Genomic DNA, 20,755 nt, shown 5'->3' with positions numbered 1-20,755 from the left:
TTAAATCCACAATGCTGAGAGGGAGGGAATATTTACTCAAATAAGCATTAATTCATCAACGATTAAGAAACTGGTCTATATTTACCTTATACAGTGTTCCCTCGCCACTTCGCGCTTTATGTTTTTCGGCTTCAGTGCTTCGCGGGTTTTTCCAAAATATTCATCAAAAAATAAAAATGAAAAAATACAACCATGTCGCCAGCCACACTGCGGAAAGGAGCGTTGTTTCATGTTGATGCGCGAAAGAGAAGGATCCATGTATGTCAAAGAGATGAGTTGGCTCAGACTACATAACATGAGCTCTCACAAAGGCGCGAGATTCGTTTCTGGTGCGACATCGACCAATGAGAGTACGAGTGGATTTATCCCTGTGGTCTGCGCATCATCGTAGCCTCACCTAGCATGTTCTCTTGCTGTATCTCGCCGGTCTTGTCCATGATGTTAACTGTCTCGCATACTGTATTTTAGTGTTATGTTGGCGATAACTTTTTTGTTTAAGCGATAACTTTTTTTATTAATTAAGCCCTTATAATTCAGCTTAAGCGCTGTGTCCCTGCGAAAGCTTCCTCCGGGCGCCCAAGAGGAAGAAGATGATGACCGTCAGCGAAAAAGTGAAACTTTTAAATATGATCAAAGAGCACAGAAGTTATGCATCTGTGGCACGCATTACGGGGTGAATGAATCTACAGTGCGGTACACCAAGAAAGAGGAAGTAAACATCCGGAAAACTGCTTCAATAACCTTCAATAAAGAAGCGAAATGTGTGGTAACTCCGTTTAATAACAGAATTGTGAAAATGGAAGCTGCACTGGCATTGTGGATTGCTGATTGCAGGAAAACGACATTGAGTTTGGACACTAATATGATCAGGACAAAGGCCAAAGCTCCCTACGATCAAATCTTGCCAGATGACAACAATGAAGAGGCTGAAGAAGGTACTGATGAACCTCAATCCAGTAATAGCTCTGCCAAGAGTGATTCGCCTCCTCGAGGATGAGGCGTTCGAAAAATTTCAAAACGGGTACGGCCTCAGAAACGTGCTTCTGTATGGTGAGGCTTCCTCTGCTGACAACGATGCTGCTTGTCGTTACGTGGAGGAAGAGTTTCCTAACCTCATCAGTAAGGGAGGCTACCTCCCTAAACAAGTTTTCAACATGGATGAAACACGCCTTTTTTGGAAGAGGATGTCTTCGTGTACATTCCTCTTCAAGGACGAAGTGAAGAGGCCAGGCTTCAAAGCTCACAAAGACCGTGTGACTGTCATCATGGCTGGCAATGCTGCAGGTTTTATGCTTAAGCCAGGCCTTATTTATAAAGCCAAAAATTCACGGGCATTAAAAAACAAAAATACGGCTCTGGTGCCTGTATTCTGGATGCATAACTCCAAGTCCTGGATAACGAAAACTCTTCCTCCATTGCTTCATTTCCCAGGTGAAGCTGTATCTGGCTGAAAAGGGCCTTCCCTTTAAGGTCCTTCTCCTGGAGGGAGTGGACCTGGAAGGAGTGTGCAGGAGGCATGCAACGGACCTGCAATATGACGGTGTACAGATAGAGTTTCTGCTCCCTAACACTACATCTCTAATTCAGCCGATGGATCAAGGTGTCTTTCGTGCCTTTAAGGCACTCTACACTCGCTCCACGATGGAGGGCCCCATCTTTGCAGTTGACGATGGCAATGACAAATTCCCCTTAAAAGCATACTGGCGCAGTTACGACATTGCCTCATGTTTGTCTAATATTCAGCGAGCATTAAAAGACACGAATAGTGAGACCATAAATTCTAGATGGAAGAAATTATGGCCGAACGTGGTGCACGACTGTCCAGGCTTCACTCTTGAAGAAGTTCATCACTCAGCGGTGGAGAAGGCGTTGAGGCTGGCTCACATCATAAGGAATGAAGAATTTGTCGGCATGACAAAAGAAGACATTAGCGCCCTTACCGATTGCCACTGGAACCCACTAACCGATGAAGACCTCCTTTGAGATGACAAAGTTTGCAAGTGAAGAAGAAAACGAAGAAGAAGACGAAGAAGAAACTGAAAAGCGTGGCCTTACCTTGGAGAATCTGCAACAATTGTGCAACATGGCAAGAGCGATGCAACAATTTGCAGAAGACATTGCCGACAATATGGCTCGAGGTGTCGAGTTCAGCAATCGCGTTGACGGGGTTATGTCCTTGTACAGGGGAATTTTAAAGGAAAAGAAAAAACAAAGACAACAACTACCCATCACCATGTTTCTCTCCGAGGTAAAGCCCCCGGCTCTACCGTCAGCGCCTCCAGCAGAAGAGTCTCCAAGTGGGCCTAAAGCTTCTACGAGTCAAATGAAAGCCTCTACTCCGCCACCAACACAAGACTCTTCGCCTCTCTCAGAAAGCAATGTTGATTAATGTTCATTACTGTATAGGATTTTGTAATTAATCTTATTAATTAGCACTGACACGTTTAAGTAAATACGTATAATGTTGTAATTTTTGTCTTAAATGTGTAAAGTATAAATACTGTTTACATATTTAAAACATTCTTGTACCCGCATACGCGAAAATTCCTAGGGGCAAATCCTACTTCGCGGTTTTTCAGCTTTCGCGGAAGATTCTGGTCCTCATTAACCTCGAAAAACGAGGGATCACTGCATATAGAAAAGCACTGAAAATCTTATACAACCAGCCAGTTCATTCGTCAGTAGCTGAAAGGAGGACAAGTTACCAGTGTTCAGTAGCCTTATCCACTCGGCGATTATAGGATAACTGTCGATGGGGGAAAAATATTGATAAATACCCCTAATACAGGAAAAATACTGTACAGAATATAAAATGCAGAAAATGAACCGTGCCTTCGTTGGGATTCTAATTATCGGTCTTCCACTTAATAATTGCACATGCTAATTACTTACTCCATGACAGCACGCGCAAGAAAATGCATTCAGTTGCTGTTGTTGTTTTGTCAATGAATTTCATGGAACAATACTTGCCAGAGCCTCAAGAAGGTTGGACGGCGTGACAAGCACTATTGAGAAAAATAAAAGAAATGCGGAAGATAGACTGCTACTGTAGAATTTCAACTAGTAACGTGGCCTTCAGCAGGCGGAACACGCTCTGATTAAGTAAGCTAAAATCTTCCTTTAAATACTATCTCCTACTACCTCATTTGAATAAACACGAACTAAAGTATTCTGGCAGGAAAAAAAAAGAAATCGGGAATGACAGTAAAGGTACTGAGTATAAAATAACTGGTTAGGTAAAATAAATAAATACCTTTATTAATAGCATTCGACTGTAGCTACTTTTTTTTTTCCCGCTCACTTTGACAGTTCTACTAAATCAGGAGCTGGGTAAACAGGCTGTCACCTCCTAACGAAATATAAATTGCAGAAAATAATTAGCTCTTTAGAATTAGGCTACATTTCTCTCTCTCTAACACATTAAATTTAAGTATATTTTGAAAACTTTCACTATCGCCTTAACGCTATCTACGGCATAATTCATTGGTAATAATTGACAGCGTTCTTGAAGGTTTATACAAAAAATGATCGATGGTGTATTTATCGTACCTGTTATCTTTTTTAGCAAGAATTCTGAATTATTATTTAAATAATGTACAATAATATGGTACATTATTCATGAACTCACTCTTGAGGATTGTGTCGATTGATACATATTGCAACATGTCAATGCTATGATTCAAAAACTGATAACCATTAAAAAAAACAAAGGCTGAAAACAAAGGCTTAATTTGATTGATGATCATATGCTGAAACCGACTACATCAGTAACGTACAAATTGGTGCTTACTTCAAGTTTTTAAGCCTAATGAAAATTAAAAAAATAAATTACTCTTTTTACATAGCTACAGCATCAAGGCACTTACATCACAAAAATTGCGAACGGATTTGAGGTTGATTTTATGTAAAAAACTAAACATTTCAAGGGGCACCGACATTTGTCCTTCAGCTTTAAAAAGGTTATTATAAGATACTTTCTTCCTCTTTCCGCATGACTTTGTGGTGTAACTGGAGGCATACTCGACGCGTATGCTAGAGGTCCCAATTTCGACTCCCGGCGAGGGCACTGCACATTTTGATGTCTTCTGCTTCAAAAAAATCTAATGACTCTACAAGTGGCGCCCGAGTTAAAAGTTGTTGGATGATAACTCGTCCCCACCAGGATCTGGCGAGTAAGTTCCCTAGTTCCCAGTCACCCTTTTAAGGTACATAAGGTATTTTGACCCTCCTTTCCGCATGCTTTCGTCGTGTAATTGGAAGCATAATAAATATTCGAGAGGTCCAGGGTTCGAGTTCCGGCGAGAGGCACTGCACATTTTCAACGTTTCCTGCATCAAAATCCGTTGCTTCCTGAAAATGAGGGATCCTTGTTAGCATCCATCGAAAAGTATAGAGTTTTACAAAACCAATTTCAGACTGGAGCTGAATATTCTTAATTTCCATTGTTATTCGTCATAAATAAAATTTCCGTTTGAAATACAATATATGAATCTTAGTTATAAATCTAAATTTTTGTTGGGTTAATTAATTACTCTAGAGCATTCAAGGCAATAATAATTATAATGGCTTCTACAGAAATTCCGGAAAGTTTCCAGGGTCAAGACAACTTTTCTTCATACAGATTTTGATTCATTTTAATAAAATTTTATTGATAAATTATTCGTTATTTTAAAATTTTAATAATCAAATTGCAAATTAAAAAATATGGTCTTAAAATCTTAAATATGCGTATTGTAAAACAGTATCTAGAATTATTTGGCATTCAGTAACAATCTCTGGTATTCATCCTGTTTTCAAGTCCAAACGCTGATAGACGTCTAACCTGTCATCCATTCAAATTCACTCAGTACGATTTTATGAATGATAAGTTAATTTGCAAAATTAAAAGTGCGTAGAAAATTTTTAAAATCTCAAGGTTTTCACAATTTATATTACGTCCAAAGGGGCTTATTTTTTAACGTTTTGTGTGTCACCTTTATTTATTTATTATTATTATTTTCACTTAAACCATAAAATTCAATTCAACAGTAATATTACAAAATAATTTTAAAAGAGTAGTTTCGATACACAGTCTCGCGCGCTGGAGATTTACAAAGTATGAAATAGATAATAAAACTAATTCCAAATTTGGGATTCCAGATGTCCATATTCGGGTGGAAGATTATGTTAGGTAGCGTTGTTTTATCACAGTGTGAGAAACATGCATACATTTATGCAGATTCTTCACCATTTAATTTCTTTAAATATAATGCAGGGGGATAATATTTGGTGGCAACAGTTTGAAAAGTGAAAAGCCGTTTATAGTGAAACCCCACAAAATGCCAAAATGAAATTAATAGCCTTTCTGAGCTAACAATCTTTGGGCTAATAAAGAAATCTAACATTTAAAAAAAAAAACTCTAAAAACTCTAATTATTCAAAATATAATAATTACCAATGACTATTGGTTTTTTTTTAAATGCAGTAACCTGTTAATGAATAAGATGTAGACATGTGTATTTTTATGCAAATCTTCGAGTAAGCTAAAACATATTTCAAGTGGATTTTTCAAAATGTGCTTTTCTAAGGTTTCTCCGGCGCTTGTGAAAAGTTAATTTATGCAAAAGTGTTTGCTCTTCGGAAAGTAAGCTGCATCGGATGGTGACTGAAAACTGCAAAAAATTAACACATTAACTCAGTCCGGTAGAAAGAACAGGATTATGTTTATAAATTACAGCAAAAAAGTGTGAATTTAAAATGAAGTATGTTTTCGTTGATGACTTCCTAAGGGGAAATCTCAAGTAGCTAGCTTGTTCTGCTGCTAAAAGACGAACACATACGAACAGATAGCGTCGTGGTATTTGTTCTTCGATCGTAGCTGGACACATCTGGCAGAGAAATCTTGTGCAAATTATCAATGTTGTCAGGCTTGTTGTCCATTGGTGAAATATTTAATTTATTTAAAAGACATTACTCGTTTGGTGGCAGTCTGATAATGATGGCAAAGCTCGAGAATATACTAGTGTTCACTGACATTGGTCGGAGTTCGTTTGGTTCAGTTTTATTAGGGGAAAACACACTAGGAGTACCTGCCTAAGGAGCCTTCGTGGAAGACTTTCTAAGGGAAACTGCCTCGTATACGCGTTGCACATGGGGAAAACCGCAAAACGCCCATGCAGCCAGTCCGTTTGCATATAAGCATTCTGTACCGCGCCACACACATTCCGAAAAATCCCTCCTCGTGATTGGTTATGGCTTCTGATGGCATCGTTTTCTCTACGCTTAGGAATGCCTTGACTTTGCTTGAGCTCAAGGGAACACCTCTATACCGTTTGTTTGCATTTTGGTAGCAGTACCGAAAGGATTATTACGTGCGTTGTATTTTTGTTGCTATGAAATTATGCTTCTTACAACACTATAGTGGGGTGAATTTAATATAAAAAATGTAGTGATTTTTCCCCCTAGAGAGGAAAAGTATTATTTCTTCTTGTGCTAACTCCGTAAATGTGTATTAGCGCAGAGTTTTAATAAATATAGTCTTAAATTAAAACCATTCATATTAAAAGTGTTGTGATTATTAATTAATTATTTCACGTTCATTATACATCCATTGTCTGCTGATGCAATCTGCAAAAGCATGAGACAAGTCAGTTTTCGGAAATAGCAGATACGACGTTGGAAGCTAACATTACACAAGCACACAATAAATTTACAATTTTTATAATCATTCTTAAAAAGTAAAATTTATTTTTGAAATTAAACTAATAAAGATTTGCAACAAAGCAATAGAGATACGTATTTTAAATTGAATGATATTACTTTATGAAAATAGCCCATTTTTAATGTGTAACATCTTTTGTACCTTTGCATAAAAATAGCGTTTGTCAGAGAAGGACGTTTCAACAGGAAGCCATCTGTAATTTTTTCGTTTCAAAGGAAAAAAAAATAATAATTTTCCCGCTTCTGTGTCACTGAGGCACGTTATTCAATGAAAACAAAACCATAAGAACCCCTCCTAAACGTCATTAGGCCAAGAAGAAATGATGTCATCTGAAAGTATGTCCAATCACAAGTACAGATTTTTCCCTATGCGCGTGGTGCGGTGCAGAATGCTTATATGCAGGCCGTTCTCCTGGATTCGAAACTATGTCCGAACAACCCGTTTTCATCGATTTTACCGCTCTGCTGCTGGTGGGTTCCGGACCGGCGTCGGAAACCTTACTTTTTTTAATAGAAATTTAAAATTAACTTTAATTTAAAATTAACTGGAATATTTGCCAATTTTTAATTTTGCCAACGAGTTATAAAACAGAAACCATTGTAAACGCTTTGGAAGATATCATAAACTTTAATTAATACTATTAAAATCTGTTCGCATCTGTCTGTTTGTTTGTAATATCATCTCATCCGGAACGGCGGACTTGAGTTTCAAGACAAGTACCACCGGATTCCAAAAATCGTGGGAAGACATTTCAACTATTCCCATCGTCGTACGACTTTAATTCGTTGAGATATTAATTAAAAACACTAAAACCGCTAATTTTCGCACCCTGCAAGTTGCTTTTTTCCCTGAACTTCATTGCAGTTCGGAGTGCTCTATCGAAGTGCTTACGAGATGAAATTTTAAAAATGCCATCCGTCTCTTCTAAGCTGATGTAGAGAAAACAAATTTTATGTAATAGAACTTATTATAAATTTTTCTTTGGCCCCGCAGCTTGCTTATGTGGCGGGCTTGCCCTCTACTTAAATATGAAAAAAGGGATAATTGTTCAGATAAGTGTAGGTTAGGTGTTATTTGGAAACGGCAAAACCACGAGGGCTATTTGCTTAAGATGAAAGATGATCTCATGGAAGCTTTTATGGAACAAAATGGCTTGTATTTACATTGAGAAAAAACACATAACCAACCATGCAGGCAAGCGCGTAGCGTGCGATCAAGCCTAATCCAGATCGAACTAACAGTATTCAACAGTCTTAACCACTCAGTATATAGGTAGAGCGGATAAATGTTGAGAGGAGTAAAAACTTCAGGAAGTATATTTATGTTCTCAAGTATTTTTGTTTTCTTTTTAGCCTCATCAGTGAAAGACTGGTGAACACTGGCAATCCGCCCCAGGTTGGAATCCCTCCAAATGGGCTAGCTGCTTGGGGTTGACATGATTTTTCTCCGGTCTAATATGAATATCAGCCGATTTCAAGTAAGAAGTCCTCCACGAAGGCATCTTTTTCTTAGGAAAATAATCATACCTTGTTTTGCTTTAATCAATTAATTAACATATTAATAATTATCTATTTTCTGAAAAAAATACATACGCATATTAGCAAAATTTTAAGAAATTAGGCGGAATTGAAGATAGTGATAGAACAGGCTAAAAGTGTGGCTAATAATTTACAGCAACTGAAATAACAATTGGGATTTCACGTAGCAATGAATGAAATACATCAGTAAAAACTATAATAAAGTTCTATCCCGTAAATTAATTTATTGGTGTACGTACAGACGAAATTCATTCTTCGTTGCTCATTATTTTATATATATATATATATATTTGAGAATTTTACAAATTTTTTTTTAATTTAAAATTAACATCTTCTGAAAATAATCTATTAATATTAAAGAATCTTGTCAATTTAATACAAATATAAGGTTTTCTTAACTATTTATGACACGCAGCCTTAAACAATTGGCAAGACACGCTGATACAAGTAATTATTAAATAACTTTAAAGTCGCATTTCATGGTTGTAAAATGGAGGGGAAAAGAAGAAGAAGAAAAGAAGAAAAGAAAGGCGTAAAAAGTGTTCGTTAGGCCTCACAACTATCTTAGAAGTGAGAAGGAAAAAGGAATTATCTTATTTCTTCGAAGACAGATTCTTTGCTTCTACATTTAAAATCCTCATTTATCTAAAACGTTATAAAGCATCAAGAAATACAAATAAGTAAGTAAAGTAGTAAGTAGTAAAATGATTAAGTAAACAATTTAATAAAACAAATAAACAACGTGTAAAATATAAATAAATTACTCGTACCTTCAAAATGCTTTTTTAATATTAATGTCAAGTAGCTTTTTATCATGTGACATCTAATAATTTTTCGAACAGTTTCTCAAAATAAATAAATAAGGGAGGGAGAGCAAAAAATCGTAGCAGCAAAATTTTCTGTTTCTTAGACCGCAAATTTTTGGCGAAAAAATTATTTTTCTCTAACATGACAAATGTTTATTCTTTAAATTTAACGAAGAAATAATTTTTAGACGTAACATGTTAATTCTTTTATATTCGAGGTTAATTTGTCTTCGTGTAATGATATTTGAAGATATATAGTTTGATTTAATATATTTTATAATTTTCCTCTCTTCTACAATTTCGTGTAACTTTGATATTTCTTATATTTTATTTCACTCAATAATTTAGTGCATTTTCATAATTTAGTGCCTTACAGATTTTAAGTAGAATAATAATTCTGATTTCTGATTGATTGATTTAAATTTTATTTAATAGAGAGAGAGAGAGAGATTAGTTAAATTTTCCGAAATATTTCTTTCTTTATAAGAAGAGGGGAAAGGAAAAAGTAAATTCATTTCTGATACTGCATTATAGAAAATAAAAATGCACCCTTTTGAAGAGATTAATCCATTTCAGCGATCAATTTCCTTCAGTTAGATCATAATCTTTGGTAATTTACAAATAAAATGTACTAAATAATGAATTAATTGCAGATTAATAATGAATTAATAGCAGATTGAATCGTCCTAAAAAAATTTCTAGAATTTTCGTAAAATTTTAAAGCAAAAAAAAAAAAAGTCTGAAAGATTTCAGATTTTACATTACGCCCAAAGGGGCGCTTTTTTTTTAATCGTTTTTACTTTTTATTTGCTAAATATCATCTTCTTCGCACTTATACCACATAAAATTCAATTCAACAGCAACATCGCAAAATAATTTTAAAATGAGCATACTTTCAGAATTTCCGATATACAGTCTCGCGCGCTGGAGATAGAAGGATTTTTTTTTTTTTTTTTCTTTTTCCCGTACAGTGTTGCCATTGCTCGTTAATTGAAATCGTTTAAGTTTGTAAATCAAAAATTCTTTAAAGTGTTACAAAAATATGAAATCGATAGTAAAAACAAGTTCCAAATTCCAAATTAGAGCTTCCAGATGCCCATATTTGGTGGAGGATTTACGTTATTCAAAACTGGATGGCTCTAGGTACCGTTGTTTTATCACAATGCTGAAACATACATAGATTTATGCAGATTCTTCATTATTCAATTTTTTTAAATATAACACAGGGCAATAATATTTGGTGGCAACAATTTGATAAGTGAAACGATCATTTAAATTTTTCGACGCAAAATGCCAAAAGGAATTTTTTTTTTTTTTTTTTTTTTTTTTTTTTTTCCCCCAAGCGATTTTCAATAATCTTAGACAGCAAATTTTTGGCGAATCAATTATTTTTCTCTAACGTGGCAAAAATCGATAGGTAAACCTTTATTAGCTGAAGTGCACAATTTACTTATTTAATTCAAAGAATGAGGAAATTCGATATTTAGCCCAAAATGGCAATTTACTCAGAGGGGCTATTCATTTCGTTTTGGCATATTGCGTTGGTTCACTATAAACAACGTTTTAAAGAAATTAAACATTGAAGAATCTGCATGAATGTAAGTACATTTCTCGCACTGTGTAAAAAACAACTGTCCCTAGAGACATCAAATTTTGAATAACGTAGTCCTCCACTCGAATATCTGGAAGACCAAATTTGGAATTTGTGTTATTACCTATTTTATAATTTGCAAAACTTTAATGAATTTTTAGTTAACAAACTCAACGATTTCAAAACATGCATTGGCAACACTGTATAGAGAGGGAAAAAAAAGGAGTTATCTCCAACGTGCTAGACTTTTCATCGGAAATTCTAAAGATATGCTCTTTTTCAATTATTTTGTGATATTGCTGTCGATATGACTTTTATAGTTTAAGAGCGAAGAAAATGATATTATAGTAAATGAAGGTAACTCATAGAACGTTAAAAAAAGCCCCTTAGGGCGCAACATAAAGTCTGAGAGTTTTCAGATTTTATTTGTTTATTTTTTCTTTGCTAAACAGTTACTTGAGACGCGGTTATAGTAGCATACATTTAGATATTCAGATTGCTACGCATGCTTCTTTTGAAACAAGCGTTAAAAAAATGTTATGTAAACCAACATTTTCTTGCTCTATTTTATATGCAATATTTACATGCATGAATAATTGGAAATTTTGCGTGATATGAAAGAAGAGATAAATTTGTTACTGATTCAAAACTGCATCCCGAAACTTAGCAAGATAAAATTATATAATTATAAACGCTTTTACAGTTATTATCCTTACGTTAAACCCCAGAGTACATATGCACTTTAATCTAAAGTTAAAAGTAGAATGTGCAGTTCATTATAATCAAATAGTTTCCAAAATTAATTTTTCATTTTCTGTATTATTATTGACAGTTTAGCGTGCAATAAGATACTTGCAGAGGAAAAGAGAAATCATCGACTGAAAAAGGTGAAGATGAAAGCATATATTTAAAAAATTATTTTATTTACAGTTTTTTTATCCAGTTTTACGATATATAGGCAGTAAAAGTACGATACGATATATAGGCAGGTCATGGTGGTAAAGCTTCTCAGGTAAAACTATATAAGCAATTAAAAAAAAAGTTTTGCTCAGAAAGGGGATCAATAAATGGGCTTAAAATTGAAAGCTATTTCAATCTAAGAGAATTTTTCATTTGTGAGAAGTAATGATAACATTTAAGCAACATCAAATATTCATTCATTAAACAGGAATAATTTATATAATATTATTAGCTCAAAAGAACTGTATAGTAGTTAAATCGAATGAAATTCCTGTGAGGATAACCTGGTTTGAATGGATAAGAAAGAGGTAGTAGTTTCTTTATTAGGTTCAGCGAGGAAGCGTTTGTGTAGTAGCTTCCCTGTATCGACATTCGCTGACGAGGGGTTTTTCTTTTGCAGCAGACAGAACAGAGAGCAGCACGTGACAGCAGGTGAAGTCGGTCCCTTGTTTACGAAGGGCCATCCATCTCCGAGCGTGACTCCGCCCCGGACGACCTTGGAGCTCTACGACCTGTGACAGCGAACACCCCTCATCGCCCAATGGCTGGTTGCCGCGTCACGACCAGGCGGAGCGACCGGCGCGCCGCTCCTCGCTCGATGATCGTTCGGCTCTCCCCTGTCTTCACAACACGCGGCGTCGCTCGCCGAGTTGAGATGTTCTTACACCGATGGCTAGTTCGAGCCCGTACCTCTCGTCCACCGGCTTGGTGAACGCACTTGCCAGCGGTCCCGACAGCCCAGGAATGCAGGTCGCTACTTCGCAGGCCGCCTACGCCCGAGAGCCTCCTGAGATGAAATATATGCCGCCCCAGCACCAGAGTCACAACGGACATCATGCGCTTGCACCGCAGCACCACTGGGTCAGCTTGCCGCCCCATAACGATGCTTGGTCGGCAGCAATGCCCCCGCCTGGGCTTCATGCTGCTCAGGATGTGAAGCCTCCAGATTTGCACAGCGTCCACCATCGTCCACCCCAACACATGGCTGCATCTCATCCATGGCACCATTCGTCTCTTGCTTCTTCGCACATGTCCGGCATGGGAGGCCATGGTGGTAATGGAGCATCACCCCACCATCACCTACAGCACTATGGCATGAATGGCATGCTAGGAGGTCATGGTTCCCAGCTGCATCCAGCAATGAGAGAAATGCAACATGCGGAGCATCCACACCACCACCACCACCATCACCATCCTCACGAAGAGCATCCACATCCAATGGATCATCCACATAGACATCCTGATGACTGCGGGCCATTAGGTGGTGGTGAAGAGGCACCTAGTTCGGACGATCTAGAGCAATTCGCAAAACAGTTCAAACAGCGTCGCATCAAGCTCGGTTTCACGCAAGCAGATGTCGGACTGGCCTTGGGCACTTTATATGGAAATGTATTCAGTCAAACTACTATCTGCAGGTTTGAGGCCCTGCAGCTCAGTTTCAAAAACATGTGCAAACTGAAACCATTACTGGCTAAATGGCTGGAAGAAGCAGACAGTACTACGGGTTCCCCAACCTCCATAGATAAGATAGCCGCCCAGGGGCGGAAAAGGAAGAAGAGAACGAGTATCGAAGTGTCTGTGAAAGGAGCTCTAGAGAATCATTTCCACAAACAACCTAAGCCAGCGGCTCAAGAGATTGCCAGTTTAGCGGACAGTCTTCAGCTAGAGAAAGAGGTGGTTAGGGTCTGGTTTTGCAATCGTCGCCAGAAGGAAAAACGTATGACACCTCCCATGAATATGGGTGGTGGGGGTGGCCAAATGCCGCCTGGAGGTGATGGCGGACTCATGATGGGGGGATCTCCCCTGCACGCGCACAGCCCCAACAACCTCATGCAATCGCCACCACCGCCTCCGCATTCCATGGCGGCGGCCCACTGACCCGTGGCCGGGGCCGCGGACTCCGTCCATCACTACGCCGGCCAGCCGACGGACGACCTCCCGCCTGACCGCGAGCCCCTACCGACGACTACACAGTTTTTCTTCTCGCTCCTCAGAGGTTCCGCCCTGGAACCTGCCTCGTACAAGTGTACATGAATTCGAATACTATTTTTTTTTTCCTTCATTCCGATAGACCATTTTGAATACTGAATCTCTCTGGAAGAGAAGAGAGCGGAAAGAAAAAACAAAAAAACAAATAAACTTCATGATCTTTTTTGTGTGCCAATCTTCGGTCCTCTTTTTTTGTACAGAAGGGGCGGCTTCGAGCAAAATGATCCTCAACCCCCTCGTTTTCAGTGTATGGCATCGGACCTAAATCACTGCGGTGACATCCACCTCACAAAGGTAAGTTGCTCTTTTTAATAATTATTAAATTTTGTTAAGTAAAATTAATCTATATACCAAAGTATAACATTACATTTAATGTGATGTGTATCTATACGAGTGTCATGTAATTAAGTCTTAGTTAATTATTCTGGTGGTTTGATTAAATTGTCGGCTAACTGAATAGTACTGTATACTAAAATTGCTGACTGCGATTGCTAACAGAAAATTGCTTTTAGCGAAGAGCGAAATGTGCATACAGAATTAAACAGACTGTAAAAATAACCGTGTAAACAAACACCTCTAAACCACTGTACTGGTCAGTTGTTAGCTTACGAACATGTGAATACTGTAGTGAATAGTATTTAGCCAACCGGCTGCACTGTTTTTGTATTATTTGCTTATACGTATTTAATAATCTGTGAAGTCTATGGGTATTGTTATAGATGTCCTAGGATCATTGTGAATGTGTAACATCTGAAAATATGTTCTGTATTGTGACAAACTATATATAGAAACTGCAAATATTGGATAAGCTTTATAAGAATATAGCTTATGAATTGCAAGTGTTGATGTAATGGGAGAACGTGGAGAATAAACAATACGTATTGTTCAAGAAAGATGTATTTTAGTAGAATGTGAAAAGTGGAAAGATATTGGAATCGAAAGTAAAACGTTGCTTCAGATTAATGAAAAGATATAGAAAGTAAAATATTGATTCCTATTAACGCAGTAGTTAATTCATATTCGAATAGGGTAATGTTTTAAAATAGTAGGACACTGCATATTATAGAGGTAAATTCTCCTTCTGTTGAAATTATTCTGATAATATAAACGAAAATATTTTGCTAACTTTTAAAGTTTGCTTTTATCTGTTTTAGAAAAACGAGCTCTGCAACTCTGTTTAAAGAAGCAACATTTTTTATACATTATCTAATATATTCTGTTAATGACAACTACAAATGAATTCAATATCACCAGTAGAAGAATTTCTTTCTTACATCTAATATATTTTTGAAGTTTCTTTGGAATAGAACAATTTGGAATTATTTTATATAAAAATATCCTGTAGATATCAAACCATTAACAATACTGCATTATATAGAAGTCAATTAATAAAATATATGCATAATTACAAAAATATTTTCAAACACGGAAAATTGTCTGAAATTTCGAAGTAACTGAAGGTAATATTTTATACTTGAATGATCACGAATCCTTATTTTTTTCCGAAAATAAATAAATAAATAAATCAAATATTTTGTATTGTTTGTCACTTACGTAAAGGGTTTTTTCATACTGTATATAGACAGGTATATAAATAAGTATCATTACTAAAATAATTTATGAACTTAGTTGTTGTAAATTCGATTTCTAATTCTTCTATTCATTAATAATTCCAATTCTTCTATTTATTAATAATATGACATAATTTAATTAAAATAACGATTGTTCTAAAAAAATAACGATTTAATTATAAAGTACAAATAAACCTGAAATCACTGTATTTCAAGAATTCTTCTATTTGTTAACAATTCTAATTGTTATGTTTATTAATAATATAACATAATTCAATTAAAATGTTGCTCTAATAAAAAATAATGATTTAATTATAAAATACAAAATAAACCTGCAATCATTGTATTTCAAGAATTCTATTTTTTAACAATTCTAATTGTTCTATTTATTAATAATATAACATAATTCAATTAAAATGTTGTTCTATTAAAAAACTAACAATTTAATTACAAAGTACAAAATAAACCTGAAATCATTGTATTTCAAGACTTCTAGCGTCTTAAAATATCTTAAAACACAAGCAAAATAAAAATGTATCTTGATTTTGACATTAGGCAGTTAATTGTTAAACGAATAACTGATTGCTGAATTGCATTTATTAATTTATTAAATGTATAATTGGTAGTTGAATTGTGTGACAATTATTAATTGGTGTGATTTCCAATACGTAAGATAAAAAAATAAAAGCCCTCGTTTCACTTCCAGTTGACTTTCCAGTTTATGATTAACTTCCACATAATTTCAAAAGACTTAAAATTCTTCCTTTTCTTTTTTGTTTTTCGAGATTATGTGCGTCTTTAAAATTATAGCTGTTTAAAAGATTTACATAATAAATGTGATTTTGTCAAACCTCAATCCTGTAAAATCCTGATTAAAATCTGTTGAATTTTCAAATGCATCTTATCGATCATTGTGTCGATCACTGGAAAAGAGTAATAGATTTCTTCGATCTAAAATAATAAGAAAGTTCCATTTCCAAATTAGATGATCTTCGAAGTGAGCTAGTGTATTTCATGTACTTTTGTATTTTTCGTTAAACCTGGCAACGCTTTAATCATATGTGCTGTTCTAGATCATATCACTGTCCTTTATTAATATCTATGAGGATAAATTCTCTTATGGAATAGATTATATCTGTCACGTCTCAAGATGTCCGTAAAAAATGCATTCTATTTGAAGATATAAATCTAAATCTTGATGAATTTAGGTTGTAAATTTGCCTCATTAATAAAGTGCCTTGCTGACATTTCCTTACGATATTTCGATCATTTGTGATAAATAAAAAAAACACATCTCAAAATTAATCTTAAAAGAAAATAGGAATTGTGAAAGTAATACTAATTTTTAATTATAATAAATAAATAAATAAGCAATATTACTGTTACGTTTAAAAATACTGAGCAGTCTCAGTAAAAATAATGATCATTAAATAAATGAATGTCTTCTATTCTTAAAATAATGTAATCAAAAATGGTGCCCAAGGCTTTGGCCTCTTGGGCTCCTCTACCATCTTGGAGGACAAGTGTTTATTAGAAATCACCTAAACTTTTTATTAATAATGTTTACTTCAAGTACCTCTTACATACTGTTCCTGCGAAGATGTAACTTCTGACACTTTTAAATTTCTAATTGTAACTAGTGTTGGCAAATGTAAAATAAATGTCTTTTTAAAAATATAGATTTAATTATAATTTTTAACTTCTTGTTATATTTACATGAAGGTGTCAGATATCTCCCCCCCAAAAAAATTGTTCTTCCAGTGATTCGGATTCATAAAATGGTTATGCACCTTTTATTTAAATTAATTTTATAATTTGATATGATGTGGAACTGGAATGCCCAAACCCTTTTTGCCATGGGGCACTTTAACGTGGTTAATTAGTGGCCCAACTGCTGTTACATATTTTGTTTAAAGAAAAATTAAAAAAGAGCTGTATGATTAGATTTTCCAAATTTATACACAGATAAGCTTATTTAATGAACTGTAAAATTTGACGTAATAAATACACAAGCTAATATTAATAAAAAAGTCATTTATCACACTAATTTATTTTTCGTCTGTAGGCTAAACGCTCAATTTAACGATTAGATAGGGATGTTTTGCGTATTTAAGTATTCAGCGTCTGCTCGTATTTGATGCAGAAATGTGCAGAATCTCTGGTAAAATACTCAGCTTGTCAGAAGATTTTTTTTAAAGGTTTTCCATTTTTTAGAAACAGTTATTCGCAGAGCAACCAAATCTTTTGTTCTCTATTTAAAGGTGAGAATTTTAGATCGCTGCTTTTGAAATGCAGCTCATATTTCTGCGGTTAAGCTTCGAGTTGCGGTGAAAATGCGACATCAACTATGTTCCGAAAAAAATTTTGTATGTTAGCTCACCTTAGGAAGGACAGTGTCCAGTGATATTTTTGTACTTTGAAAATTTTATTTTGTAAATATGCTTCACTTTTTAAATCTCGGACTTTTTAAAAAAATTTCAAATAATATTAATTTGGCTGGATTTGAGCCCACCGGCTTATGTTCGATGAACCTGTAAAGGAACAAAGCCTGTAAAACGAAGATAGATAGTCACATGAAATGTAGTTCTTTGTCTGGGAAAAATTGAAGTATTTTAATGCCTATGTCAAAAGTTAAACTTCAGAACGTTCAACAGAACTGTGGCAACTTTTGGACGTTAAAGGAAAAATAAACTATTAAAAAGCCATGGCCTTTCGAAATTTATTTATCCTTTAAACCAGGGGTTCTCAACCGGTGGTACGCAAGAGAAAAATAGGTGGTACGCAAAAGAAGCAAAGTATTTTTAACTATTAAATTCAAAATTTAAAACACCAACATCCTAAATCAGTTTTTTCTCTAACACTCGTAAATTTATGCAATCTGAGCTTTGTTCAAGAGTGTTGTTGGTGGTGGTACTAAAGGTTTTAAATTTTTGTTTAGATGGTACGCGTTAGTCAAAAGGTTGAGAAGCGCTGCTTCAAACTATAAGAAAACATTTTTTTAACTCCGATAATGGCAGCAGTTTTCAAAATTCAAACATGGCTGTGTGCTTTTAGTAAAATAAAGCATTATACTTGTATCTCATTTTCTTTTATGAATGCTTTTGCTTTTATTACGCTTGTTTTTCTAACAAATTATTCTCCGTGTTTCGTCTCTCAGATATATATGTGACAGCATTAAAAAAGTACGAGACCAAAATGTCTATTTAAATATTTAGAAGAATTGTCACGTTTGTTACAGATAACAGAATTATTGCCTGTGAAATCTTAGTAACAGATTTAGCCTCAGCAATTTTTATGCTAGTTATTTTGATTATGTTAAAACTCACGAAGGCTTTCTACCTAAGGAAAGCGATGCCTTCTTGGAAGATCTTTCAAGAAAAACTAGTTGACTATCATGCTATACATGGTGGCAAAGATGGAAACTCTCACGCAGCTAGCTCTGTTGTCCGGGATTTAAATTCGGATCAAATTACCAGTGTTTAGCGCTCCTATGTTCGGCCACTGGCAGGCTCTCATCTAAGCTCTGTGAAGCTCGCGTGTTGAGTGCGTTTTTATTCATAATATACTGCGATGCTAAAAAGGCTCTTAAGATGTTCCATAAAAAATGAGCTGGATAGAATGAAAATGTAATAAAAGATAACTGCAACATTTCTCTTATATACCTTGCCTAATTGTGTATCATATTCATACTTATTAAAATTATTTGCATTTAACGTTTTCAAATAATTTTTTTTTTGGCTTATGTGCCATTGTCTTGTCAGTAATTACAGCTTTTTCCCCCTTATAAAATAAAGAAGCTCTGGAAGATTATTTAACAGAATTTTTATGTCACGGATTCCGTTAAATGTTTCTCATATTTAGAGAATTTATGAACGAAAATAAATGTAACAAACTTTTCTAAAATTTCATCAAGTATAGATACATATATATGTGTGTGCGTGAAAGCAGCATTTTTAGTCCAAAGGGGCTTTCTCCCTGAGGGACTAATGTTTTCGTTTTGCGATTTTGCGTCAAATCACTCTGAATGTCCCTATCACTTTTCAAACTGTTGCCACCCAATATTATCGCCCTTTACTATATTTGAAGAAATTAAATAATGAGGAATCTGCATAAATGTGTGCATGTTTCTCGCATTGTGATAAAACAACGGTACCTAGTGCCGTCCAATTTTGAATGACGCAATCCTACTGCGAATATGGGCATGTGGAAGCCCAAATTTGGAATTTGTTTTATGATCCATTTCATATTTTGTAAAACTTTTAACGAATTTTTGGTTAACAAACTCGAGGATTTCAAAGCGAACAATGCAACACTCTAGCGGTGAAAAAAAACCTTTTTATCTCCGGCGCGTGGAACTGTGTATCGGAAATTCTAAAGATATCATTTTAAAACTATTTTGCGATATTGCTGTTGAACTGAGTTTTATGTTTTAAGTGCGAAGAACTTGATATTTAATAAATAAATATAACATACAAAATGTTAAAAAAAAAAATGCCCCTTTGGACGTAATTTAAAATCTGAAACCTTTCAGATTTTCGTTTTTATCTTTTAATTATCCAGTTTAAGATTTTGGATGGTTATAAACGCAAGTAGATAAATTTTAATGAACGCGAAGGTAATAATCTTGGCAAAAGACGATAAACACAGAAGCAATTATAGAGGATAAATACAGAATAAATGTATAGGAATGTAGCTGATATAAAATAAAGATTGTTAAGGCTAGAAGTTGATTATTTAGCTAATGGCGAAGCATTATTAGGTTCTCTGCTAAGAATAAGAGAGATGTCTTCATAAAGAAATTTCTAAGAAAACCTGGCAAATCCAAAGTTCTGCACTACGCATTTAGTATATAACATCAAACTTGTAACATTTTGTAACATTTTCAAGTTAATAAATGCTAAATTTCTTTCTTATTTGAAAGTACATACCGTATGATTCAACTCATCGCTCTATTTCACGGAATTTTAAAATACAGATTGGCGAGGAACACTCATCATGTTTAATCTGCTTTTTACATTAAAAACAGATAAAATGCTAAATACCAATCAAATTTATTAACTCTGTTGAGAGCTAGAGGAACGGACGGAATAAAAACTGTTGTAAACGAAGAGCACAATTTGAAATCCTAGACATTCTGTTGACAAAATTAAATTTTTTTTAAAAATTATTTTCAGGATTTTAAGAATTCAATTTTATCATACAATCAAAAAGAATGCTTTGCCCCTATTTTCCAGAAGCCAAACTTTTGAAGAATTCTTTTTAAAAACCCGAAGCGAAGCATTGCGGATGGAAAAAATGAACTTATGCAAGCGCGTGCGTTTTTTATTTCCTCTCGATGTTTACGTATGCTAATACCTTAAGTATATGCTGATTTGAAGCAGTACATTAAGAAATCTATACACCGTTGGCTTTGTTACAATTTTTTTCCTGAATATTATATTTGCCAACGTCCGGGCATTTATTCAGCGTAATCATTTTAAATGACAAATACGTTTGGATTCTCGTAAAAATTGTTGTAGTATATTGATCTCTTTGAACCATTTTCCAGAATTAGTTTAGTGCTATTTTTGTGGAAAGAAAATACAACGAATGAAAAAAGC

At 34.9% G+C, this 20,755-nt stretch overlaps 1 protein-coding gene across 2 annotated transcripts in view; it reads left to right on the top strand.

Moving 5' to 3' along the window:
• The window catches only part of LOC118193995 (POU domain, class 3, transcription factor 4-like), a 157,268-nt gene that overhangs the window by 19,239 nt on the left and 117,274 nt on the right, over positions 1 to 20,755 (top strand). Inside the window, exons 2-3 of one of the 2 annotated variants that reach the window (XR_004759030.2) lie at positions 8,053 to 8,177; positions 11,996 to 13,878. Coding sequence is in view for 1 of the 2 variants with exons in the window: in XM_035365167.2 (XP_035221058.1) it covers positions 12,265 to 13,473 (1,209 nt within the window). In the remaining variant the exon portion in view is untranslated. Of the gene's footprint in view, positions 1 to 8,052; positions 8,178 to 11,995; positions 13,884 to 20,755 lie in introns of those variants that run through there. The other variant, XM_035365167.2, reaches the window with a different exon arrangement.

Source organism: Stegodyphus dumicola, chromosome 10 (genome assembly GCF_044657685.1).
Source record: "Stegodyphus dumicola isolate Sdum_Otavi_A_Nest chromosome 10, ASM4465768v1".
Classification (NCBI taxonomy): Eukaryota; Metazoa; Arthropoda; class Arachnida; order Araneae; family Eresidae; genus Stegodyphus; species Stegodyphus dumicola.
Note: the sequence above shows the minus strand (reverse complement) of the source record. Positions and strands in the feature narration are given on the sequence as shown.